Source organism: Erigeron canadensis, chromosome 2 (assembly GCF_010389155.1).
Source record: "Erigeron canadensis isolate Cc75 chromosome 2, C_canadensis_v1, whole genome shotgun sequence".
Lineage (NCBI taxonomy): Eukaryota > Viridiplantae > Streptophyta > Magnoliopsida > Asterales > Asteraceae > Erigeron > Erigeron canadensis.
In genome coordinates, this window is record NC_057762.1 from 33,942,328 (window position 1) to 33,964,395 (window position 22,068).

General features: G+C 32.9%; 3 protein-coding genes across 4 annotated transcripts; 2 read left to right on the forward strand and 1 right to left on the reverse strand.

The window, feature by feature from the left end:
* Positions 1–165: 165 nt before the first annotated feature.
* LOC122589902 (patatin-like protein 2) lies at positions 166–3,143 on the reverse strand. Its single transcript, XM_043762232.1, has 6 exons — positions 2,916–3,143; positions 2,660–2,841; positions 1,719–1,911; positions 1,478–1,639; positions 612–914; positions 166–509 (listed from the first exon to the last, which is right to left on the reverse strand). The coding sequence occupies exons 1-6, from the start codon at positions 3,102–3,104 to the stop codon at positions 285–287; spliced, it is 1,254 nt and encodes a 417-aa protein (XP_043618167.1). The 5' UTR covers positions 3,105–3,143; the 3' UTR covers positions 166–284.
* Positions 3,144–4,449: 1,306 nt separating this feature from the next.
* LOC122589901 (patatin-like protein 2) lies at positions 4,450–8,017 on the forward strand. Of its 2 annotated transcripts, XM_043762231.1 has the most exons (7): positions 4,450–4,790; positions 4,914–5,095; positions 6,512–6,704; positions 6,848–7,009; positions 7,240–7,351; positions 7,458–7,542; positions 7,711–7,828. In XM_043762231.1, the coding sequence occupies exons 1-7, from the start codon at positions 4,575–4,577 to the stop codon at positions 7,742–7,744; spliced, it is 984 nt and encodes a 327-aa protein (XP_043618166.1). In that variant the 5' UTR covers positions 4,450–4,574; the 3' UTR covers positions 7,745–7,828. The 2 variants fall into 2 exon arrangements, with proteins under 2 accessions (XP_043618166.1, XP_043618165.1); XM_043762230.1 differs by having other exon boundaries at positions 7,240–7,542; positions 7,711–8,017.
* A 1,407-nt stretch (positions 8,018–9,424) lies between these two features.
* LOC122588738 (phosphoglycerate mutase-like protein 4) lies at positions 9,425–12,462 on the forward strand. The gene is made up of 7 exons (XM_043760912.1): positions 9,425–9,649; positions 9,833–9,929; positions 10,299–10,349; positions 10,467–10,577; positions 11,278–11,409; positions 11,892–11,967; positions 12,096–12,462. Exons 1-7 carry the CDS (start codon positions 9,456–9,458, stop codon positions 12,320–12,322), a joined length of 888 nt encoding a protein of 295 aa, XP_043616847.1. The 5' UTR covers positions 9,425–9,455; the 3' UTR covers positions 12,323–12,462.
* Positions 12,463–22,068: the final 9,606 nt, after the last annotated feature.

Sequence of the window (22,068 nt, forward strand, 5' to 3'; positions counted from 1 at the left end):
TCGGAGTCTGAAATTCACTCCCTTGTCTGGTGATCACTCAAAAAGTGTATACAGACAGCCTCTAGTTTTGAAACACGTCCATCTGACTTTCACTAGTTGATTTTTCTGATATAGAGATCATATAAGAATCAGTTTTGGACACCATCTTTTCATGTCCTAGGCATATGATAAATATATGCGTGTCTCTTTCATTAACACGTATATACACAACTACCACCAAAAATCAAGAGAAACAACCTGGTGTCGGGTATCTCCAAACTATGTACAAAAACTGGTCAAACCTTTTAAGTTGACCGGCGACGCTTACGTTCTGCACATAGCATTACAGCAAAGCGTGCTAAAGCATCTGCATTCGTACCCTCTGCTTCAACTGGTTGAAATCTGCCTGTCTCTAAGTCCAATCTTGACATTTTCTTCTCTAGTAGTTTCTTCCCTATATCCTCCAATTTCCGCATATTCTCTGGTGTTGAAATGTCCATCTCAGTTTGCTCTCCTGTCAGGCTCTCATCCTGCCATTAAAGGTCAGTTTTTACTAAACATCCAATAAAATGTTATATATTATACGTATTTATTAAATAGAAAAAGTGAGTATGGAAGATGGTTTGGGTTACCTGAATTCGCAAATAATTTTTTTCTACTTTCAAGGCTCGAAAGAGAGTTGACACATGAATGTCCACCATATCAGAGCTTGCATCACTATAGATATGAAAGATGGGTGTTGAACCATTTTTAAAAATCCAACTGAGCAAACCCCACCTTGCAGCCATTTGTGCCGTGTATATTTCGTTGTATTTCTGCATGCCGGTTCCAATTGAAAGCACGAGCATCCTTTTTCCATCAATCTCTGCTGATCCAGAGAACCTATATTTCCCCATCAGTGCTTCCCTAGTTATATGTGTTAGTGCCAATTGTGTCTGCCATTGTCATAAAATCGAATGATTCAGCTGTGACCAATGTGTGTTGACTTTTTTTAGTCAAGGTTTTAATCTCAGATGTCAATTTAAAACATATGATACCAGATTAACAATAAACATTACATATGAATGCAACTTCAGCACTACATTACCAAAATTGTTACTCGTACTAATTACAGTATTAAATTTTTTTTTTATTTTTTTTTTTGACAAGTGAATTTTACCTCTGACGCGTATGATGTGTGCTAATCGCACAACGAAAGGGTCCTGCACTAAGCGGATCTTAAATAGCCTTTCTCACCATACCACCTTCTTTATTGAAAATTACCGTCGAGGAGAACCTACCAAGGCTTGAACTCGAGACCTTGGAGTAAACTCCTCAGGGCCCCCGCATAGCAGGTTTAGTGAAACACTCCTGACCACTGGGGCAGTGGTTCAGTATTAAATTATTTACAGCATGATATCCCCAGCTTAGTGTATTTTCTTAAGTTTTAGCTATTTGACTTAAATGTATTTGTTACAATTTTAGAAAATATGCTTAGATAGGAAGGTATTAGCCTTACGGGATTGTTTGCAGCGACTCCACCATCAATTAGATCGTACGTGTGCTTGGTTCCATCAACATCCTTAGTCTCGAAATAATATGGTGGGAAATACGTAGGGGCTGCCGAGGTTCCAATGCATACATCAGCAAGAAGAGCATTTTTCCAAACATTCTCTTTTGCCTAAGCGAAACAGTACAATTAGAATTCCATCGTATGAAGTCTTTTTTAGTAAAACACAGATTGAGAGATATATAAATACCTGAGCAGAAGAGAAAACAACAGGTTGAAGACGTCTGATGTCGAAAGTAGGTATGACAACATCCGTTAATGTATGTTGAAGAGTTAGGTTTTTTAATAGCGTTTTTGCTAATGATCGAAGATATTTTCCATCATATTTTGGTCCCGTGACTTCCCCAAACACGTGTGCTACCGAGTTCATAAATTTGCTCCGACTACAAGATAACAAGCTTTCAGCAAGCAGCCGGGTTACTTAATGTCATAAATCCATTCCAAATAGGATCTCAATAAACTGATTATGGGTTTCTATAAACACTAGAGTCTTAATATTTGTTTCTATACAAGTTTGTTTGTTTTAGAATACTGTTAATATAAGGAGCATACTATAAGTTCCAAATGAATCAAATTACTATCAAGTTAGCTGAACTTGAATTCGAGTCATTAAATTATCGAGTATTAGTTACAAATGTTATGTCATATACTAAAGTTATTTTTAACATCCTATTTGTAATATAAAGCTTAATTAAGAGTGTCTGGATGTGCTTTTTAACACCAATTTTGCCTTAATAATCAACACTTTCATAGAACATGTCGTACGAGATAGTGTCTGGATGTGCTTTTGACATATTTAACACAAATCTGAACTTTGATCATGTAGATGACCAATAGGTGTTTTGATTGAAAAAGAAAAGACTTAATATATGTGAAGTATTTAGAAATTGATTATAAGATAGTAATTAGTTTTATAACACACATCCAAACACTCCCATTAAACATGGATTACGAAAGTCTTTGGAGGAGAATACCCCAATTCGCAGGCTTCATGTTCAGGAGGAAAAGTGTCATTAATATCCATCTGATCATGCCGAACTCTGTATTTGAGTCGGAAAATTAAGAAGATGAAAACCATGTATTGAACCAAAAGTGCACCCTTTTTTTATGTATAAATCGATCAAAATTCACCTTAGTTTAGGAAATATCCTAGGCGAATGTTGAAAGTAGAATTTGGTAATGTCTTTTGCAGCAAACATTGGACGCTTTTGCTCATTAGGAGCTGTAAGCATTGTTGTCATCAATCCACCTGTGCTCGTTCCGGCTATTACATCAAAATAATCTGCAATGCTTACATTGGGTCCATCTATTTCCTACCACAAAGGACCATATTAATGTTAAATTTACCTCGAGCTATATTTGCACATGTGTTTAAAGGTAAGAGTACCTGAAGTTTTGATTCAAGAAACGTGAGAATCGTGGCAGGAATGATGCCACGGACACCACCACCATCGATGCTAAGAATCGTGACAAAGTTTGCCTCGCCTACATTAGTTGGCTTATCAACCACCGCGACAGTTTGTATGGTTGCGGTCACAATGATCAACGAAACTATAACAATATTGGTTTTATTCATTGATTGAATTGGAACACATATGCATAGATCATATAAACCGCAAACATCAAGAATACTTGGTAAAATGGAATGTTAATAGGCATATGAATTAAACATAAGCAATTACTTTCGATATATATTTATTTTGTAGAAATCTTTATGTGTTCATATGAAGATTATTAACTTTTAATTTTGAACAACCAAGAAAGTTATGTTCTGCCATTGTGACATTTAGGGTGGGCATTTTAGAAATCTCTTTTTTAGGCCCCATTTTAATTGCTCTGACCATTGTTCAAAGCAACAAAATGGAGAAAAATTAGGAGGGCCACACAAACACCTTATTACCTTAAATCCTTAATCTATATGTGTGTGCATATTGTCATTTTTGTGCAGTTTCATTTATATGTTTGCATATTGTCATTTTTGTGCAGTTCCATTTATGTGTATGTTCTTGTTTAAAGTATTTATGCAATGTGTACATCAGTACATCTTTAAGTCAACATAAATTGTAAAATTCAAATCAGTTTTAATTTTTAAAGGATGTCTCATAAGAACATATATAGTTATTGTATATATGAATGAGGTTTCTAAATTATAAATTGAAAGAAGTAAAGTAACTCTCAGTACAGTTTTTCACTGGCTATGGGTTTCAATACTCGTCTATGACGTTGTATGGAAGAGGTTTATAGGTAGCGAGATTTCTCCCTACCGAAGGTAGAAAGGCTGCTTCCGATTCTACAAACCTTGAAAGGAGTAATATCAAACCTATGAAGCTTGTCTCTAGAAGCAAGTTCTTGATCCAAGCCTTGATGTTACTTAAAGGTTTTGAAGGTATGTAGCTAAATAAAAGGAGTAACACAGATTTAATTTTAGAAAAATGATAACTACAACACCTAAGTCTGTCATTAACATGTATAAGAAAGACTATATTTTTCATATAAAAAGACTATCTCCTAAATTTTACGAAAAAAACATAACTAAATTATGCACGTGTCGTTGTAACCCTTACATCTATGATATATGTTACTAAGATAAATTTCGTACCTATTTGCGGCCCTAACTTAAATTACTATCACAAAAGAAGAAACTTTTGATTAAGTGTTTTGCTATTGTAAATTTAATTAGGGTAAATAGGAAAGTGGACGACTTACTTTCATCCATTTGCAGTACTAGATTGTTCTGCTGGGAGAAGCTAAATTAAATGTAAAGATGGGTAGTAATTTTGTGAAAAAAGTTATTTATAAACTCTTTTAAGAATATTTCCATGTTTTCAATAATGTTTATATGTGTCGTTAGTTTTACACCGTACGTACTATATATATATGATATATGTAATGTAATATGTGGACATGTAGACAAAATTCCTAGTTTTTGAGAAGTGCCTCATAAAAACTGGATGAACCAACTCAATGGTCACACCTTCCCCTCTTCTACACTTGATCCTTTTTCAATCAAACTCTTTCATAATAACATTAAATTGAATTGCAAAAAATGCATACAAATTTCCCCTCAAGACTAATCTGTAAAACCAATCTTATAATCTTTTCACTTGTCATCACAACCTTAGCCTTGCAACTGCCCATGGCCAACTGTGACAGCATTGGTTTATCCAAAGCTAACTTCGTTACTGTTCTTAGCCTTGACGGTGGTGGTGTTCGTGGTATTGTTTCGGCTACCATACTTTCATTTCTCGAATCCAAGCTTCAGGTGCATATTTTTGGATGCATAATTTTTTTTACCTTATTTGATCAACTAGTGACAACTTTTTTTTTCTATGCTATTCTGCTTCTTGTTTCATCGACTAGTGACCACTTTATGTACCCCGTGTAGGAAATAGATGGACCAGAGGCACGAATTGCGGATTATTTTGATGTAATTGCGGGAACGAGTACAGGAGGATTGATGACATCCATGCTGGCTGTTCCTGGTGACGATAATCGGCCTCTTTACACTGCAGATGATATTAAGGAATTTTACTTTTATCATGCTCCTAAAATCTTTCCTCAAGTAAGGTACGTACATCTTTTGACTAGCTAGATTTCTTTATTATTCTTAATTTCACTAATTTGATTAGTTAAAACAAAACAAAGTAGAGAGTTTTTTTATAAAAAAAAAGGATGCATACCTACACATTACATAAATTAACTAACTATATTATTATAAAAGGATGCATAAATAGAGTACAACAAATGCATATAACGTCTAAAAAATCCCGGTAACGACCTAATATCATAACTATAAAAAACAAAAACAAAAAAGCTATGGATTTTGAAGGAGAAGTTTGAATCCCAGTAACGACCTAATATCATTTTAGGTTTGTGGAGGGCCTTAGCGAGACCCGGCCAAAATAACACGGGTTATCCGTGTCTAAATACCTTTAGATGGTGAATTACAACTTACAAGTTCCATATGTTAGTTGAAAAAAAGGAAACATTTGTGGTCTATTATTACTTTGGTTATAAAGTAGTAAAAAGATGAGGCATGATCATGAAAGGTAAAATAAAAAAGCCTTCTAAAAGAAAAGTATAAACGTAAGCGTTTGGAATAATATTATAGGCCAAGCACGTGAATGTTAATTGTCGCAATATTGTTTTACAATTATTTGACGTACTGGAGCAGCTAGCAGTAATGCATAAAGCCATATTTTGTATTCACGGACTTTACCGTCTACTTGTATATATTTTGTTTCGTTACAATGTTTGTCCTTGTTTTTATTACAAGTGAATGATCGAAAGGGTTTAATTAGGAAAATCAAATACACGACTTAAAAGTGTGGACGTTTGGCTCATATCTGTATGATAAGACTATGGTGCTCACATAGTAATATGGTGACGGTGGCATATGGCTTCCATCGCTGTTTTTCATAAAAAGAAAAACCCAATAAATTAAATATGTTGCTCACCAATGGTAGTCTCACATTTTTATTAAAGAAAAATAAATTTTATAAAAACAAAAATATGTGATGTACTGATGTGTCCGAAATTAGATTAGGAAGTGAACATATGAATTTTGTGACATTTGTTAGTGATATATATTTATTTCATAGTTAATATATTAATATTAATGCATACGTACTATTCACGAAATTTTATGTAATCACCACATATATGAAATTGATAGTTCCGTATGTAGTCAATGAAGTGTTTAATAACATTTAATGTGAAAAACACAGAAACTGACAGAATTTCAATGAAAATCAATAGAAGCGAGAATGGACATGAAAGTGAAATAGGACTATAAGTCTATAACAGGAATACTGTATTAGGTAAGTTAATTTTTTTTTCGAAAGTCATCATGATAGATAAGTTATTATAGAGTAATAATTAACCAATCTTTTTAGTCATGAAATATAACGGAACTTACTTCCAAACCATTTTTCTTGCGACAAATAGTATGACACATGTTTTAACTTTTGACTGTGAATATAGCCGAATTGCGTTCTTAAACAAAGTTGCAAATTTCTTTGGGGCGGTTGTTGGACCAAAATACGATGGCAACTATCTCCGATCAATCGCAAGGCAGATATTGGGAAACCATACAATCAATCAGACCTTAACAGACGTCATCATACCAACTTTCGATATCAAACGCCTTCAGCCCATAATTTTCACCACTGACGACGTACGCAATCTCCTCTCCATCTCTTGTTCACTATTTCCTTAAAAATTCTTTTCTATATATATATTCATCTGTTTGAAATCATCTTTTTACAAATTAATACTGGAATTAATAGTACTAAAAGTTACCTAATTTGATCTATTTAGGCAAAAGAGTTTGCTTCGAAAAATGCTCGCCTATCAGACATATGCATAGGCACGTCTGCGGCTCCAACTTATTTTCCTCCTCACTTTTTCGAGACCAAAGAAACTGATGGATCCATGCATAGATTTGATCTAATTGATGGTGGAGTTGCAGCAAACAATCCGGTAATTGCCATAAGACCATAAGTATATAAGTTAATATCTCACTCACAAATTTAGTACCTTACAATGGTAAAAACATACGGATATATAAAAAACAGCAAAATGGTTAAGTTTGAAAAAATGTACATTTATGTAAATTGTAAAATACTACACTACTTAATTACAAACAAATTACAGACAAAAGTTTAATTTAACGCCCTTCTTGTTTATCTCCTTTAAATCTATGACTATAGACACAAGTGGCAATCACACATATACTTAAGGAAGTTTTGATCGGGAAACACAAGTTCGCCGATATAGAGTCCATCGACAGCAAAAGGATGCTAGTGCTTTCACTTGGGACGGGTATAAACAGACGTTCGGAGAAATATAATGCTTTGACATCTTCCAAATGGGGTTTGCTGAATTGGGTCTTTAACAATGGTTCCTCGCCTATTTTTGAAATCTACAGTGATGCAAGCTCTGATATGGTTGATATTCAAGTCTCCACCCTCTTCAGATCCCTTAATGCCCAACACAACTATTTACGCATTCAGGTACGTAATTACTAACCTATAATTAATACAAGACACGTACATTATTTAGTAGTCTTTTAACTTACTCAATTTAGTTAGCATTTGCATATATATATTTTCAGAATTTATAAATTACTGTAGTAATTAGCTAAATTTATGGGTTCTTTTTACAATTTGTGTAATTGGCAGGAAGACAATTTGCTTGGAGACATGTCGTCTGTAGACATAGCAACCGAGGAGAATATGCAGGCACTCGAGGCCATGGGGAAAACAATGCTGAACAAGAAGGTGTCGCGCGTGGACTTAGAGACGGGTATATTTCAAGTGGTCGAAAGAGAAGGTACAAATGCTGAAGCTTTGACTCGTTTCGCTAATTTGCTTAGCCAAGAGCGAAACCTTCGCCTAAGTTAATATTCCAGTTGTTTGCCTAGTATAGTACGTGTTGTAATTTTGATTAGATTGTTTTGAAGATCATCAAAGTAGATGGATTATGTTATATCGCCTTGGTAGTTCTCTCTCGAATGACTTCTCCTAAAATTGCACAACAATGAAGAGGACATATCTTTTTGGTTCCATGATATAAAATTATACTGTACAATATTTTTTTTTTAAAAAGTAAAAACTTAATAAGGGAAAATTGCACATAAAAATGGCCTAACTTTGTTAATATTAAAATTTAGATATCCTAATTTTTTTTTCCAATAACACGTATCCAATAAAAATTATAAAAAGATTAAAAGGTGAACACAAACACCAAATGGGTCACAATCAAAACCAAAATTAAAACAAAGAAAACAAAAGGAATCAGGGGGTGTTTGCCTAGCTTTATCCATGGGAGTTTATTGATTTTATGGCTTATATAGTTATATTTCACAAGATAAGACATTTATATCTTTGGCCTAGCTTATCTATGGGAGCATAAGTATTTGGGCTTGTATAATCTACTTTTGAAAAGCTCTTCAATAATGGTTTCTAACACAAGCTATTAAAATAGTCCAACAAGCTCTATAGGATATAAGCCAATCCAAACATCATTAAAAGTGCTTATAAGCTTATATAAGCTATTTGTATAAAATAAAAACATAAACACAAAAATATAATCCATGCCAAAGAGGCAAACACCCCCTCATTATTATTAACTTACATCCCCTCATTATTATTAACTAGTAAAGTTCAAAGTTCGAGATGAGGGTTTCAATTTTCGTTTTCAAATTGTTGTGTTGTTTTATTATACTTGCGTTGAACCTCTAACCGCCTAATTAAAAATCATTATCTCATGGATGAGTTTGTTTCAAATCATTATATGTCAAAATCCGAATAATGGTAAATGGTACAACATATAACCATAAAAAGTTGCAATACATTGTTTGAGAACCCAAAAGAAAAAAAAAATTACTTAAAAACAAATAAGTAACACGTAATATAAAACATGAACGGAATACGATGTGATGAAAATCCAACTAATATTACGGACTATTATAAGGACGAATAGTAAAAGGGTCCTTCCATTCCCTTTAATATTTATACTCTTTTATAAAAAATATCACAACCCCCAATTTCAGAAAGTGTTACATAATAGTTACATACAAATTTACTAAGTTGTCCTTAATAAATACCCATTATGAAAAAAAAAAATTTAATTACCAAATTACCTTAATGAATTAATTTAAACTCTAAACTCTTATTTTAAAAATTAACACTTTAAACCCTTATCTTTTAAATTATTTCACCATGACCTTTACATCAACATATACCACTTAACACCACCATCACCACCAATAATACGGTCATCAACACCACTAAATCATCGTTCCCGCTATCACTTCCGCATTGCGCGGTATAATGTTCGTTATGAATAATAATTTCATAATTAAAAGGGTAATTACGGGTCCAAACAGGCGACCTTAATCCAACAGTGTTCAACACGAGAGGGAATGAACAAAACCTTCCCAACTGTGCGTCATTCACAATCATCCTCCCCTCACTTTCCTTCAAACCTTGCCAACAAACAGATCCGCTGCCGCCGTACAACACCCTACGGCATCTCCTCCTCCGCCGCACTTCAACCAATTCCTCCTTCTCCTCGGCTCACCGCCGTCTCCCCTTTCATGGCGGACACTCTTTCCAGGTTACTACGTACACTATTTCAATTTACCACGCCCTATATATACTTTCATATATCTAATATATATATATATATATATATATATGATCGTTAGATAGATATAATTAGCGTCGATAATATCAATGTCATATTTAGTTTGTGAAGTTTTTTTTTTTTTTTTTTGTAATATTGTGGTAATTAATGCAGTGATGATGTTGAGCTAAATTATCTTGATCGGAATGTTACCGAGATTGTCGTTGTGCGTCACGGCGAAACCGAGTGGAATGCCGAGAGAAGAATACAGGTTTTATTATTATTCAGTTAATTTAAGTGGTTTAACTCGTTTATCTGTCGATTCTCTATATATTTCGACAACTATGGATATTAAGATATGTGATGTTTTTTCTGAACTTGTTATAAAGATTAGAAATGTACTTTCTCGCTTATACGGTATACTCGTGTCTCGTACAAATTTTACTACGGTATACAAGTATCCGTCTGTTTGAATTGTCCTGCTACAATAAAATGTACAAGTTACATCTTTGTTGCTTGATTTCATTACCAAAAATTGCATTTCACTGAAAAAATTTTATTCCATTGCTATCGATTGTTCATTGTTTTTATGACCTTTCATGTTGCCTTCAAGTTTATTTCAATTCCTTATGCTGAACAGGGACATTTAGACATTGACCTGAATGATGTTGGAAGACAACAAGCAGTTGCAGTAAGTTACATACTATTATATTTGGAAGAAATAATAGGGTAACCGTAATTGTACTTTATCTATTTGTAATTGAGTGCAATGACTTTAGTAACCCAAGATTGTATGTTATTGTTGCAGGTGGCTGAAAGATTAGCAGGAGAGTCCAAAATCTCCGCTATATACTCTTCTGACCTAAAACGAGCTCTTGAAACTGCAGAGACGATAGCAAGCAGATGTGGGATGCTTCAGGTATGATTTTAATAACCACTTGTAATTTCTCTACATATATGATCCATTACATCAAGAGAAGATAATTAGGATGAAGCTGGGAGATGGCATTTGTAGTATTAGCTATGTAATAGATAGCATATTATAGTTTGGGAGAATTCTGGCATTCCCTGGAAATGGGTACCAACGGTCTATAACAAAAAAGCATGTAGTACTTCAGGAAAAGGAAGTTTAGCATTGCATAGAAATTAGTGTGTTTGACAAGCATGAACGGATGGTATATGCTCTCCAATGTAGCATGTGATGTCATTTCTAAAAGTTCATTGCTAGACAGTTATAGAATGGAAATCTAGTATTTGGAATCTCCCTAGTCGACTTACCCATATATAAAATAAAGTGTGCATAGATGCAAACACTAATTTCAAAAGCTGATTCTCTTATTATCTACAGTTTACTAAACATGGTTGATTCAAGTAGTTGCATATCACGCTACAGGCCCACCAGGAGTTGCTGATTTAGATCTAAATAGTGCTTTCGAATAGCTATGATGATGCACAATTAATCATTGCTAAAGTGAGGCATAGATCTAAGGCTGCTCGTGATGACATGTGCATGTTTTTCATACAATAAAACAGCCGGAGTGGAATCTTGTAGTTTAGAAAATTTAACGTTGTCTATAAGTTTTTTAGTAAACAGTTGGTTTCTTATATTTCTATGTTAGGTAACTCAAGATCCAAACTTACGAGAGAGACATCTAGGTGCTCTTCAAGGTCTTGTGTATAGTGACGCACCAAAAATCAAAACCAAGGCATATGAAGCTCTTCAGTCTCATGGGATGGATGTTGAAATTCCAGTAAGTACCATGGAAATTGGCTGTTGTCTTCAACATGAAACTGATTATAATCCTTGTTTGGTTGTAGACAGCAAGATGGGGCAGGTTTAATGGGTTGGGGAACGCATAAAAGCAATCATAGATTCATAGGTTGACCATTGACATGGTATTTCTTAATATGAGTCGAAGGAAAGATAAACATACCGCACAGGGGTTCGATTGACCTACAAACACCTATTATTCCATCCTATTAAAGTTTTTTAGAGTTAATGTGTTAGCTATCATTATTAAACACTTGCATTTAAAATAGACTTTGGCAACTTTTAACCCAATTGATATGTTATTCTTGAACATGTTAAACAAAATCTAAGTTAAAAGTTTACGCATATGAATGACTAAATGAAAGAAAGTCACTGATCATGCATATATCACTTTTGCATTGATTAATTTGTTTGAGAAAGGATATAAAAGATAGATCCTTCACAAGTTTATTGTTTTTGTAGGGCGGTGGTGAAAGTCTGAATCAACTCTATGAACGCTGCACAACTGCATTGCAAACGATTGCCAGTAAACATCGAGGTACTATTCATTACTGGCCAACAGCTGTGCACATTTTCAGCATCTTTTTCAAGTAGTTTAGTCATTGTTACAGTGATACCAAAATTGAATAAAATTTCCCCTTGTTGCACACTTTGAACTTCTCACAGGGGAGAGGGTGGTCGTGGTGACTCATGGCGGTGTGATCAGAGCACTTCACCAGCGGGCATCAACTGGAAAGGGGCACAGGGCAGGAAGGATATTGAATGTGTCAGTCAATGTATTACACTTGTTAGATAATGATAAATGGCTCATCAAATCATGGGGAGATGTCAGCCATCTTAATGGTGCCGGGTACTTAGATTCAGGTTTCGGTGGCGACAGAACTTCTGGTTAGTTTCTTTCATACATGTCAATTTCTTGTCTGGCTGTAATGCTGTATACACACACACTCACCAACAAGCTTATAAATTTGTATGTGTTGACTTGCGGCTTTAATGTTTGAATTATTTAGCCGATTTAATGTTTGCATTGTTACATTAGATGGGCAACATGGATCTGGTTGGAAGTATTTATGCTTATATAGTATATAAGTTGGCCCACAATGATCTTTGCACATGGTTGTAAGTGGAGATTCTGGTTGATATGGATTACCTTGTTCTTATCAGAACTATACCGAAATATATGATGAAGTTATATTTTTTCATGTGATTGATTCCGGTTAAAAGTAAAATCAGTTTTGTTTAGCATTAAAAATTAGAGTTTGGTCATTTTTGAACTAATCAAACTAAATCCCTTAAAACCAGTGATGATCCAGGTATGTGTTGAAGGGTGTTAAAATCGATAACTACCTACATACATCGTTAACAGTTCTAAGGAAATGAAGATTTGTTTATAGTGCACACTTGTTTTATGTTAAAAATAAATACTAAACGGAAATATGCGAAGATGTTGGAAAATTATGGTTTTAAGTATCTACTTTTGATGAGTCTGATTAAACATGATATGTCCTGTAAGCATTCATCTGTGAATAAATTATATTTTGTTTGGTCCATATGAGTCAAGTTCCATATACTGCAGCTACTCTGTGTTTGCATGATGCATCCACTCTCGAAGTATCAGGGTTTAGGAATTCTGTATGATCATTAGAGTCTAACATACGTATATAATCGGATGATTAGCCTGTAACATGGTATAGTTTATATCCAATAACAGATAGGTTTTTTAACGTTTATCTTCATAGTTTTTGTTGTGACCCAAAAAGTTTAATTATTTAAACTGTTAAATATATATTTAAAAGCCAGAATCTGAACTAAATTAGTTACCAACTGCAAATGGATATCTTGCAACTCTGATTGAGCTTACAGTATAGTAATATCCTTGTTAAAATTATACTTTTAATCGAATTACTTTTGGTCTTACCTATATAACCTGTTTTTCTGCAGCAGTCAAAAACTACACTGGACGAAACTAAAATTCAACCTGAAATCAAAATTTTAAACATGTGAAAACAAAGTACCAAATTGTCTAGTGTAGGTTTAGAAGTGGTTCTGTTAATCCCAAAATGCATGAACTGGAACCGGACTCGATTAGATGTTTGATTAAAGTTGTATTATAATCAAGTCTGGCTTCACTGCGAATGAAGTTATATACACGGTTGAACCATATCAGGATTACTATCACCGTGGTTCAATTTTAAGGATTTCCTGGTTTGGGGTTCTAGTTTTCATACTCTTACTTGACTAGCAATGTGGTTCGATACCTGCGCTTCTAACAATTGCAGTCACCCGATATATTTCTTTCCCAACCTTTTAATATTAGTTGGCACATAGTAGTTTTAGTGTCTAAAAAAATTCGTCCCTCATAATTAAAACCTGTAATCACTTTATGGGTTTTAATGTTATTTATAAGCTAAAAGGTCATCGTAGAAATGTAGTAAACAATTACTTATTTAATGTGTATCAAATAATAATTTGTTTTCTAGCAAGTGTGTTATATTAAGTTCGAGCAACCCTTTACTTTATTGACTTTAGTCTCTCTTATTGATATTCTGAAATGGCACATAGCACATATATTATATTGTGGGTCGGTGAGTAGGAACATGCATGAGAGGGAATCGTGGCATTTGCATTGGGATTTGGTTGCCATGCAATGCATATATATAGAATGTATATGTATATATGTATATATGAGGAATATTAACAAAAGAATAGAATGAATAGGTAGTCGCAACGAATTTAAGATTTTGAAGGTCACAGAATCTTCTTCGTGATGATAGAGAAAGATATGATACCTCTTTTTTTATACTATATAATTTCCTTATTATTAGCCTACCATGGTTGCAAGTCTTTGTTACTTCACCTTTTGCCCATTCCCCATTAGGATACCCAACCACTCTTCTTTAGAATTACTTCAAAGGTTGCCTTAATTAATTAGCGGTTCAATTTTTCGATTATGTATGGTTGGTTGGAAGATATAGACAGTTGATATCCAGTCTGGTTTAAAAACAATTTATGTTTTAACACGGTTCAAAATCGGAAAAAGAATGATGTATATATGTAGAATGTAGTAGTCTTTTATTGGAATGCTACGCAATTACAATGATGTTATAATACGATTCTAAAGAAAGTGATTGATCGAGGAGGTTGTTAGTTTGTTTATACATTTTGAGAAAGTTTAGTCTTGTTATTATCTGGTAGGTAGGTTATAAGTTTGAATCATGATGACCGTTTAGATGGTGATACAATTATTAAAATTTGGTCAAACATTTGAACCATATATATATATATATATAGATGACATAAAAGCCTTGAGTTTTAGCTTCCATAATCATTTTGTTCTTAGTGATAGAAATTAAATGAATGCCACAACAAAATTTTACAGTAGAGACGATCATCGAAAAAGTATCTAGAACTTCGAGCCGATAAAGACCAAGAATTTTGAATCTAATAGTAATAGCTCCATTGTAGAATATCTATCGTTCATCAAGTAAACATCTTTACTAACTCGCTAAAAGATAACTACTAAATGCTAAGTCGTTGCTAAAGAGAGAAAAAAAAACGTAAAGTTCATTAGCCTTCAACAGATCTTGAACGCTCTCATCGCGCCGAGAAAGGAGGGTGGTGTGCACAAAATCGCCGAAGGGAGGGCCAATTCAGATCACTCCCCGTACCCTTAAAATTAACGCCTACTTAGCAGAAAGTGTTGATGGTGAAACTTGATTGGTGGCTTTTTTTTACTTGATCGTTGCGAAAATTCGATCTTGATCTCGCTGTGTTATATCAAAGTTTTCTTTTTAGTGATGTGTCGTCACTATCGGTTTGATCGGCAAAAATAATAACCAACCCACTAAATACAAAATATAGGTTGTTACACCTTCATACAAGAAGGCTACTGTTAGTCTGTTACTTGAGTTTCAATTCAGTGACTAGCTAGTCACGGTGTATATATCTTCATGCAACTCATTAATAAAAATACGTTGTCTATGACCATTTATATTCTTTCTATTTTGAGATTTCAATCAATGATTATCATTTTATAAATATATTGAAGGAAAAAAAAAAAAACATTAACCACAAGAAAGCCTAGGACGAAAATGGTGGTTTCAAGTTGATCAAGTCGGCAAAAACACTTGTGAAAGTATGAAACAAGTGTATTTCACCGGTAGTGGATGATATTGGCAAGTGCTATATAGGTCAGCGCACATGGCCCTGACTTTAAGAAGTTCCTATAAGCAATTACTATTTTTTTTGTACACTTATTATAATTCTCGCAAAATATATATATATAATCTTTCTTTATTATACGAGTCACATTTTGAAAATTTGATTTCGCACACGGATGCTGAAATTCACTTGCCAACCTTGTTCACAAGTGGGCAATTAATTAGTTATATCGATGACTATGACTACTACAAGACCAGGCCACAAATAATTGGGGTTAAAATGATAAAAGTATTGTAAATTGACATAAATTACAGTCGTGTTGAACCGAGTACGCTCGTTTAAAGTTTACTTAATAAGCTTGAACCGTTCCACCTTTCTTGTTTGTATAATACTTTCGATGCAGGATGAGATATTATTTAGCCTTTGGTGCAAACTAAACATATGTCTGCGTGATATGGTGATAATGGTGGAAGTAGTAGCGGTGTGCTGATGGTGATAATGGGTGATAACAACGGTGGTGGTGTAGTTGCTATTAATGTAAATAATTAATGTAAAATGGAGTTATAAAATTATTTTATGGGTTGATATATCTATGTTGTATATTATTTCATTTAAGGCAATATAAATATATTAAGTATAGATGAAAAAGTAAAACCGATAGTTGAGGGTCATAGTAGATCAGTAAGATCTAGAAGTTTTTTTAAGAAAAATAGTCATTTTTACAAAAGAATACTAGCACGTTGTTCACGCAATGCGGTAGTGGTCGTAGCGGTGAAGGTGTGGTGGTGGAGGCGGAGGCGAGTGTTATATAGATATTTGATGTAAAAGTATTTATGTAAAGGGTTAATGGAGATATTTTAAAAGATAAAGATTTATAGTATAATTTAATCATTAATATTAAAGATAATGTACTTTAGGTGAAAATATTTTAAAAAATACTAAATAAAAATATTACAAACTTTTAACACTTTTGAAAATAAAGTGTTATTTTTATTATAGGATAGTACCGATAGACATAGATATTATTACTGTATCACAATTAATTAGTATCAATATCAACAAAATGCATATGAGTGATGTTTAAATGTTAATATCATTGATCTACGTTAAGCTTATTTGTTAAAATTAAATATTGTGATTGGTCAATCAAACATTTTGCTAACATTTAAGATAGATTATACTACTTAATTAAACATATATTATTGTTCCGCTGCCACCCATTTCTATGGTAGCCATGCCGTTGATCTGAAACTAGCCCAGTATCCCGTATATCACAACACTGTTGCATTGACTCGTGTCCCTTTTTGTGAAGAAGGGGTTCCTTTATATCATAAAAAGTGAGAATACTTTTGGAAATTTTCTCAATGAAATGATTAAAAGAAAATTGTGAAGAAAAGGGAAATGATGTCGTTCCCTCCACACTTGTAACTCGAAAATATTCTTGTTATTTTAATCTATCTATCTATAATCCCTTATAAAAAGGATTGGAGTTTAAGAAATTCAGCATAATTTTTGTTCCCAAAATACCCCCATTTTATTTCTAAAGTTTCAAACTTACCCTTTCACACACAAAAAAAAAACCCACACATCCTAGAAATACATATCCACGCAAACAAAAACCCACCGGTGTCTTTATTTATTTTTCTTCTGATGTCGTCGGGGCCAGAATCAAATCCCTACCGTTGTCTTTTTTTTCTTTTTTTTCTTTCATGTTTCGTGTGCGATCATCTTAAAGCCGTCGCAATGCACGGGCATCGGGCTAGTCTATATAAATGACAATGGAATGAAACTATTAATTGCTTAGGAAAAATTATTAGTTTCCTATATAATTTCAATAAAATTTAACTTTTGAGTAAGTTTTCCGTCTAATATATTATGATTACGAGAGCAAGTACTCGCGCGTTGCGACGGTGAGATGGTGGGGTTGATAGATCATAGAATGTGATAGCCAAATACCTTAGCCGTACGGGCTCCGCCCTTGGATTTAAAAATTCGTCGAAAGTATATCGAGTGACATCTCTAATGAAAGAGCATGAAATTTTAAGAACACCCATTTAATTTTTAAAATTTATCGATGTACGGTTTTTGAGATAAAAAATTTTGAATAAATTGAAAGAATAAATGATTTATGGGGAGAGAAAAAAATGATTGGTTGAGATTTGAGGAGAGAGAAAAAGTGTTAGGTAAAAATGGAATTGATATATGGGCATTTTGAGAAAGTAAATGTTGAAAGTAGACATGGAGGGTTTGCTTTATAATATAGTATAGATATAGATATAGATAGTATAGATATAGATTAGCTCATGGAATACTATTTCTTAAGATGAATGACGGAATTACACATCTTCTGGTCGTTTCTTGGAATGTTTTGAAGAATCAACAAAATTAAAATTGTTTAATGCACACTTTTGAATAAAGAAAAACATATGAGAAATCACTAGTAATTCTTCATAATAAAAAGCAAAAAATATATATTTTGGAGCAATAAACCTATAATATCTGGATAACCACACATAGCGATACAACATTCCATATAGTAATACAACAATTAAATGCAAAAGTGATTAAAATTCGCAAGAAATAGAGATCAAATCACAGACAATTACTTTATCTGTTTCAAGCTATCATTTGATATAATTACGCAAAGTAGCAATTTTATTTAATTTATCATGAATATAGAAATGGTAATAAAAGCACCCCCAATGGGTGAACCCAATACTATCCAATACAGTGCCAATCAGCGCCATCCTTTTCCAATACATTTTCCTCAATTCACACCCAATATCAAATACATCCAATACACTCCAACATATTTATTTTCACTTTTAATTAATTAATTAATAATAATAATAACAACAACAACTTTTAAACAGTTTTGAAATACATATGAAACTATAGGGTTCAGAAATGAAATATATATAAAAGTATAAGGTTCAAAATAAAAATTAATTAATGTATAAATATTTAAATGGGTCTTCTTCAACCTCTCGATCGACTCCCACCGGAGTACTGTCGGAAAATGCATAGACACACACAAGCATACACAAAACACACACTCAAACACACATACACACAAACATGTATATATATATATATATATATATAAATCGATTTATTAAAAAAAAGAAATAAAGTCACTTGCCTCCTCCGTATTCCCCACCACAAACCGACCCAATACGACCTCGAATAAAGAGCAATACGACCCACACCCAATGGTGTGGACCGTATTCGAAGTTCAATACGGTGCTAGTATTCATACATTAGGGGTGCTCTAATAGACACAAATTCGTGTCATTTCAAGGACCAAGTCTCTCCAAATCTTTTAGTTAGAGCACCCCCAATGTACATAGTATTGGGTAATATTGGATTTCAATACGGATGAATACCATTGGGAGTGTTATGTATTGGGTTAGTATTGGAGTGTGTATTTAGAGAAAGAGAATTGTGGTGGTGAATACGGAGGATTGCTTCTTTTTTTTTTTTCTCTCACATAGTTTAATATTTATTATTTAAAATGATGGGTCCTAGATATATATTGTTATGTATTGGATGTATTGGATATTGGGTGTGAATTGAGGAAAATGTATTAGAAAGAGGTTTTTCTGATGTGGCGCTGATGTTGCACTGTATTTGATAGTATTCACCCCACCCATTGGGGATGCTCTTAGTGATGTACTCCGTACAATTTATTAACAAATGTTAAGTGAAAGACTTTAAGATTTCACATAATGTGCATAAATTTTTTTTATAGGTTTTCATATCAAAAGCATCTATGAATTTTATGGTAAGCGTATAACTATAATGCACCTTCACGAAAGCTGCTAGAGCTTTGTTTAGGCGTTTAGCGAAGGGGCTCGTTCTTTTTTTTTTAGTCATTAAGTGTTGAATGTATTAAGTGACTGAATGTATAAATAATGTCTGTATGTATTAAGTAATAAATAGGTAAGTGGTGTTTATTAAGTAAAAAAACATGAAATTTGGCTGAATGTATTAAGTTCTTAATTATTAAGTATATTAAGTAAAAAAAAAAAAAATTTCCATAACTCAAAAAAAATTTACATTATCAACCATTAGAAGGTGTTCGAGTTCCGCTATTGAGATTTGAGACTTGTACTAATTCCCTTAAATTATGGGGGTTTAACTAGTTTTGATGAGAAATGGAGGCCGGCGAGCATGATGATATATAATGGTGGAAGTAAGTGGACGGTGATGGTGCAAAGGCAATCATACGGAATTCTTATTTGTGGGGGACCTTGGCTTCCATTCCACCATATATTTCTTGTTGCTTTCAGTTTAACTCCACATTAACTATTATTTCTCATCATTAAAGATACAACAGCAGTTATGTGTATATCTTTTTTTTTTATAGGCGGCTATTAGTTGCACCCTCTTACAAATGAGATATAGATACTGGACCACCTACTGATTCATTATTTTTTGTTAGACCCTATTATCTTCACCCTTCTCACTAACAATATTTTTAGACTATAAACCACTGGAAAAAAAAAAAAAAAATTGGACCAAAGATAATTGTGGGGGTTGGGAATTTAAAAGGGTTCTTTTTGACTTGTTTGATAGTGACTAAATTAGTGAACGAGGACAGACGACTTTCTAATGTGACTCCGTGCTCCTCTACAAAATTAGTAAAATGATAGTTGGAGAAAACCCAGAAAACGTAATGCCAAAAGATTTCTACAAAATCACTTAAGAATAAGAGAGAAAGTCAGAAAACCCATAAGAAAAAAAGCCAAAGATTTCTTCCAAGATGAAGAAAACGCAATGCCACGGCAACTATATAAGATATAAGAGAGAAAACCCAGAAGAAAAAGATGGATAAATCAAACCTTTTTTTAGATCCCCTAAAATCAAGATTCTTTTAATCTTAATTTTGAGGTGTGAAATTAATTGTTTTTTCTTTTGTTGATTCAAAGTTTCAAACACACAAAAGAAAGAATAACATCATAAATTAAATTTTGTTGATAATTAATTTTATTTAATTAATTATGAATTGAAATTTTGAGTTTTTTAGAGAGAGAAAGTAGAGGAATGGTGTGTGTGTGAGAGAGGGGGGGTTTGTTTTTTTTCAAAGAAGAAGCAGAAGGAGGTCACTGCATTTCAAAGGGGACCAATCTATATTTTGGGTTTTGGGGGGTGTAAACATGATTTAACTTTTTATATCTTATAAGAAAAAATAGAAAATTAGTTATGTATTTTCTGACTTTTAGAAAAAAATCGTACTAAAAAATCTACATTTATGCTCAGTGATCAAGTTTTTACACTAGTTGAGTATTGTTTAATGTTTTGTTATGTTGTCAGCTTAATTTTGCGTGTTTATAGGTATACGGCATGTCATATGTATGAACTAATGTCACACTTTGTTACATTACTTGTAAGACATTCGATATTGTTATATGAAATCATCGTCGCATATATACCCAAAAAAATAATTACATTAATTAGTTTAAGGGGTGCAAAATGTATTTTGATATACGAACTCAACAGCAGATAAACAAGTTAAGGCTAGCATTAAGAGGATTCGAGTAATAAAGAGTTGGCATATGGTTAAACGTGTTTCTATTGTCATATGACTATTTGATGTACGTTTAACCTGTTAATTCTGTTTATTACTCGTACTAAGCAAAATAGGTTTTGCTTGTGATAGCTTTTATTGTTGTTAGTGATAAATAATTACATGCATCAAGAAAATGTATTTTATAGCTACAAAATTTCAGCGTTGATATTGTAATAGTTTTATTAGTAACATCTTTGTCATCAAAATCCAACATATATTAGAGTAGTCCCATTCATTGTTGGTTATATAGTGAGACTTTGTATTGTTGTACATTTGTATTGAATAAACATGAGACCATTTAAGTTAAGACGATTGACCATAAAGGTTAAGTTGATTTGGATTAGATTTGTAAATGAATAGAATGAGCAATGAGTTGTTTTCAAATTACTTGGTCGAAAGTTTATATATAGTCATTTATCGGTGATTAAATGAATATATACATACTAGATTTCTTTACCCGCACGATGTGCGGTGATTTTAAACTGTTTGTATATATATCCAACCCATGTTAGGTATTGGGCCTTTTTGACTTATTTTTTGTGTTGAGTTAAATTTTGAGGTATGATAATTTTGTGCAATTATACTTAACTGTCATCTTTGGTAGTTCGATTCAATTTTCCAACACGAAACAAATCGTTCTAAAAGTCTTTTTTTTTAAAATAAATTCAAAACAATTGAGTTATCTAAATCCTTACAATCCTCAAACAGGTAATTATCGATGTGAATTGGATCAATTCATTGAAAATAAATAAATCTTTTTCTTTAAAAACCTACATAAATTAAAAACAAAGTAAATTAAATGTAATAAAATATATAATTAAAACTTTATATTAATGGTGTTCCCATATGAGTACTTTAACAAACCATGTAAAATATACTCGTATAATAAAAAGCGATGAACTTGGA

Excerpts from the sequence above, each read along its gene's own strand:
- LOC122589902 (XM_043762232.1), bottom strand. The coding sequence starts at position 3,104 with ATGAATAAAACCAATATTGTTATAGTTTCGTTGATCATTGTGACCGCA. Across the intron at positions 915-1,477 it reads GAGTCGCTGCAAACAATCCC|ACACAATTGGCACTAACACA; the intron begins GTAAGGCTAATA and ends TGACAATGGCAG. Across the intron at positions 510-611 it reads AAAATTATTTGCGAATTCAG|GATGAGAGCCTGACAGGAGA; the intron begins GTAACCCAAACC and ends CTTTAATGGCAG.
- LOC122589901 (XM_043762230.1), top strand. The coding sequence starts at position 4,575 with ATGCATACAAATTTCCCCTCAAGACTAATCTGTAAAACCAATCTTATA. Across the intron at positions 4,791-4,913 it reads TTCTCGAATCCAAGCTTCAG|GAAATAGATGGACCAGAGGC; the intron begins GTGCATATTTTT and ends TACCCCGTGTAG. Across the intron at positions 7,010-7,239 it reads GAGTTGCAGCAAACAATCCG|ACACAAGTGGCAATCACACA; the intron begins GTAATTGCCATA and ends CTATGACTATAG.
- LOC122588738 (XM_043760912.1), top strand. The coding sequence starts at position 9,456 with ATGAACAAAACCTTCCCAACTGTGCGTCATTCACAATCATCCTCCCCT. Across the intron at positions 10,350-10,466 it reads GAAGACAACAAGCAGTTGCA|GTGGCTGAAAGATTAGCAGG; the intron begins GTAAGTTACATA and ends TTATTGTTGCAG. Across the intron at positions 11,968-12,095 it reads GATTGCCAGTAAACATCGAG|GGGAGAGGGTGGTCGTGGTG; the intron begins GTACTATTCATT and ends AACTTCTCACAG.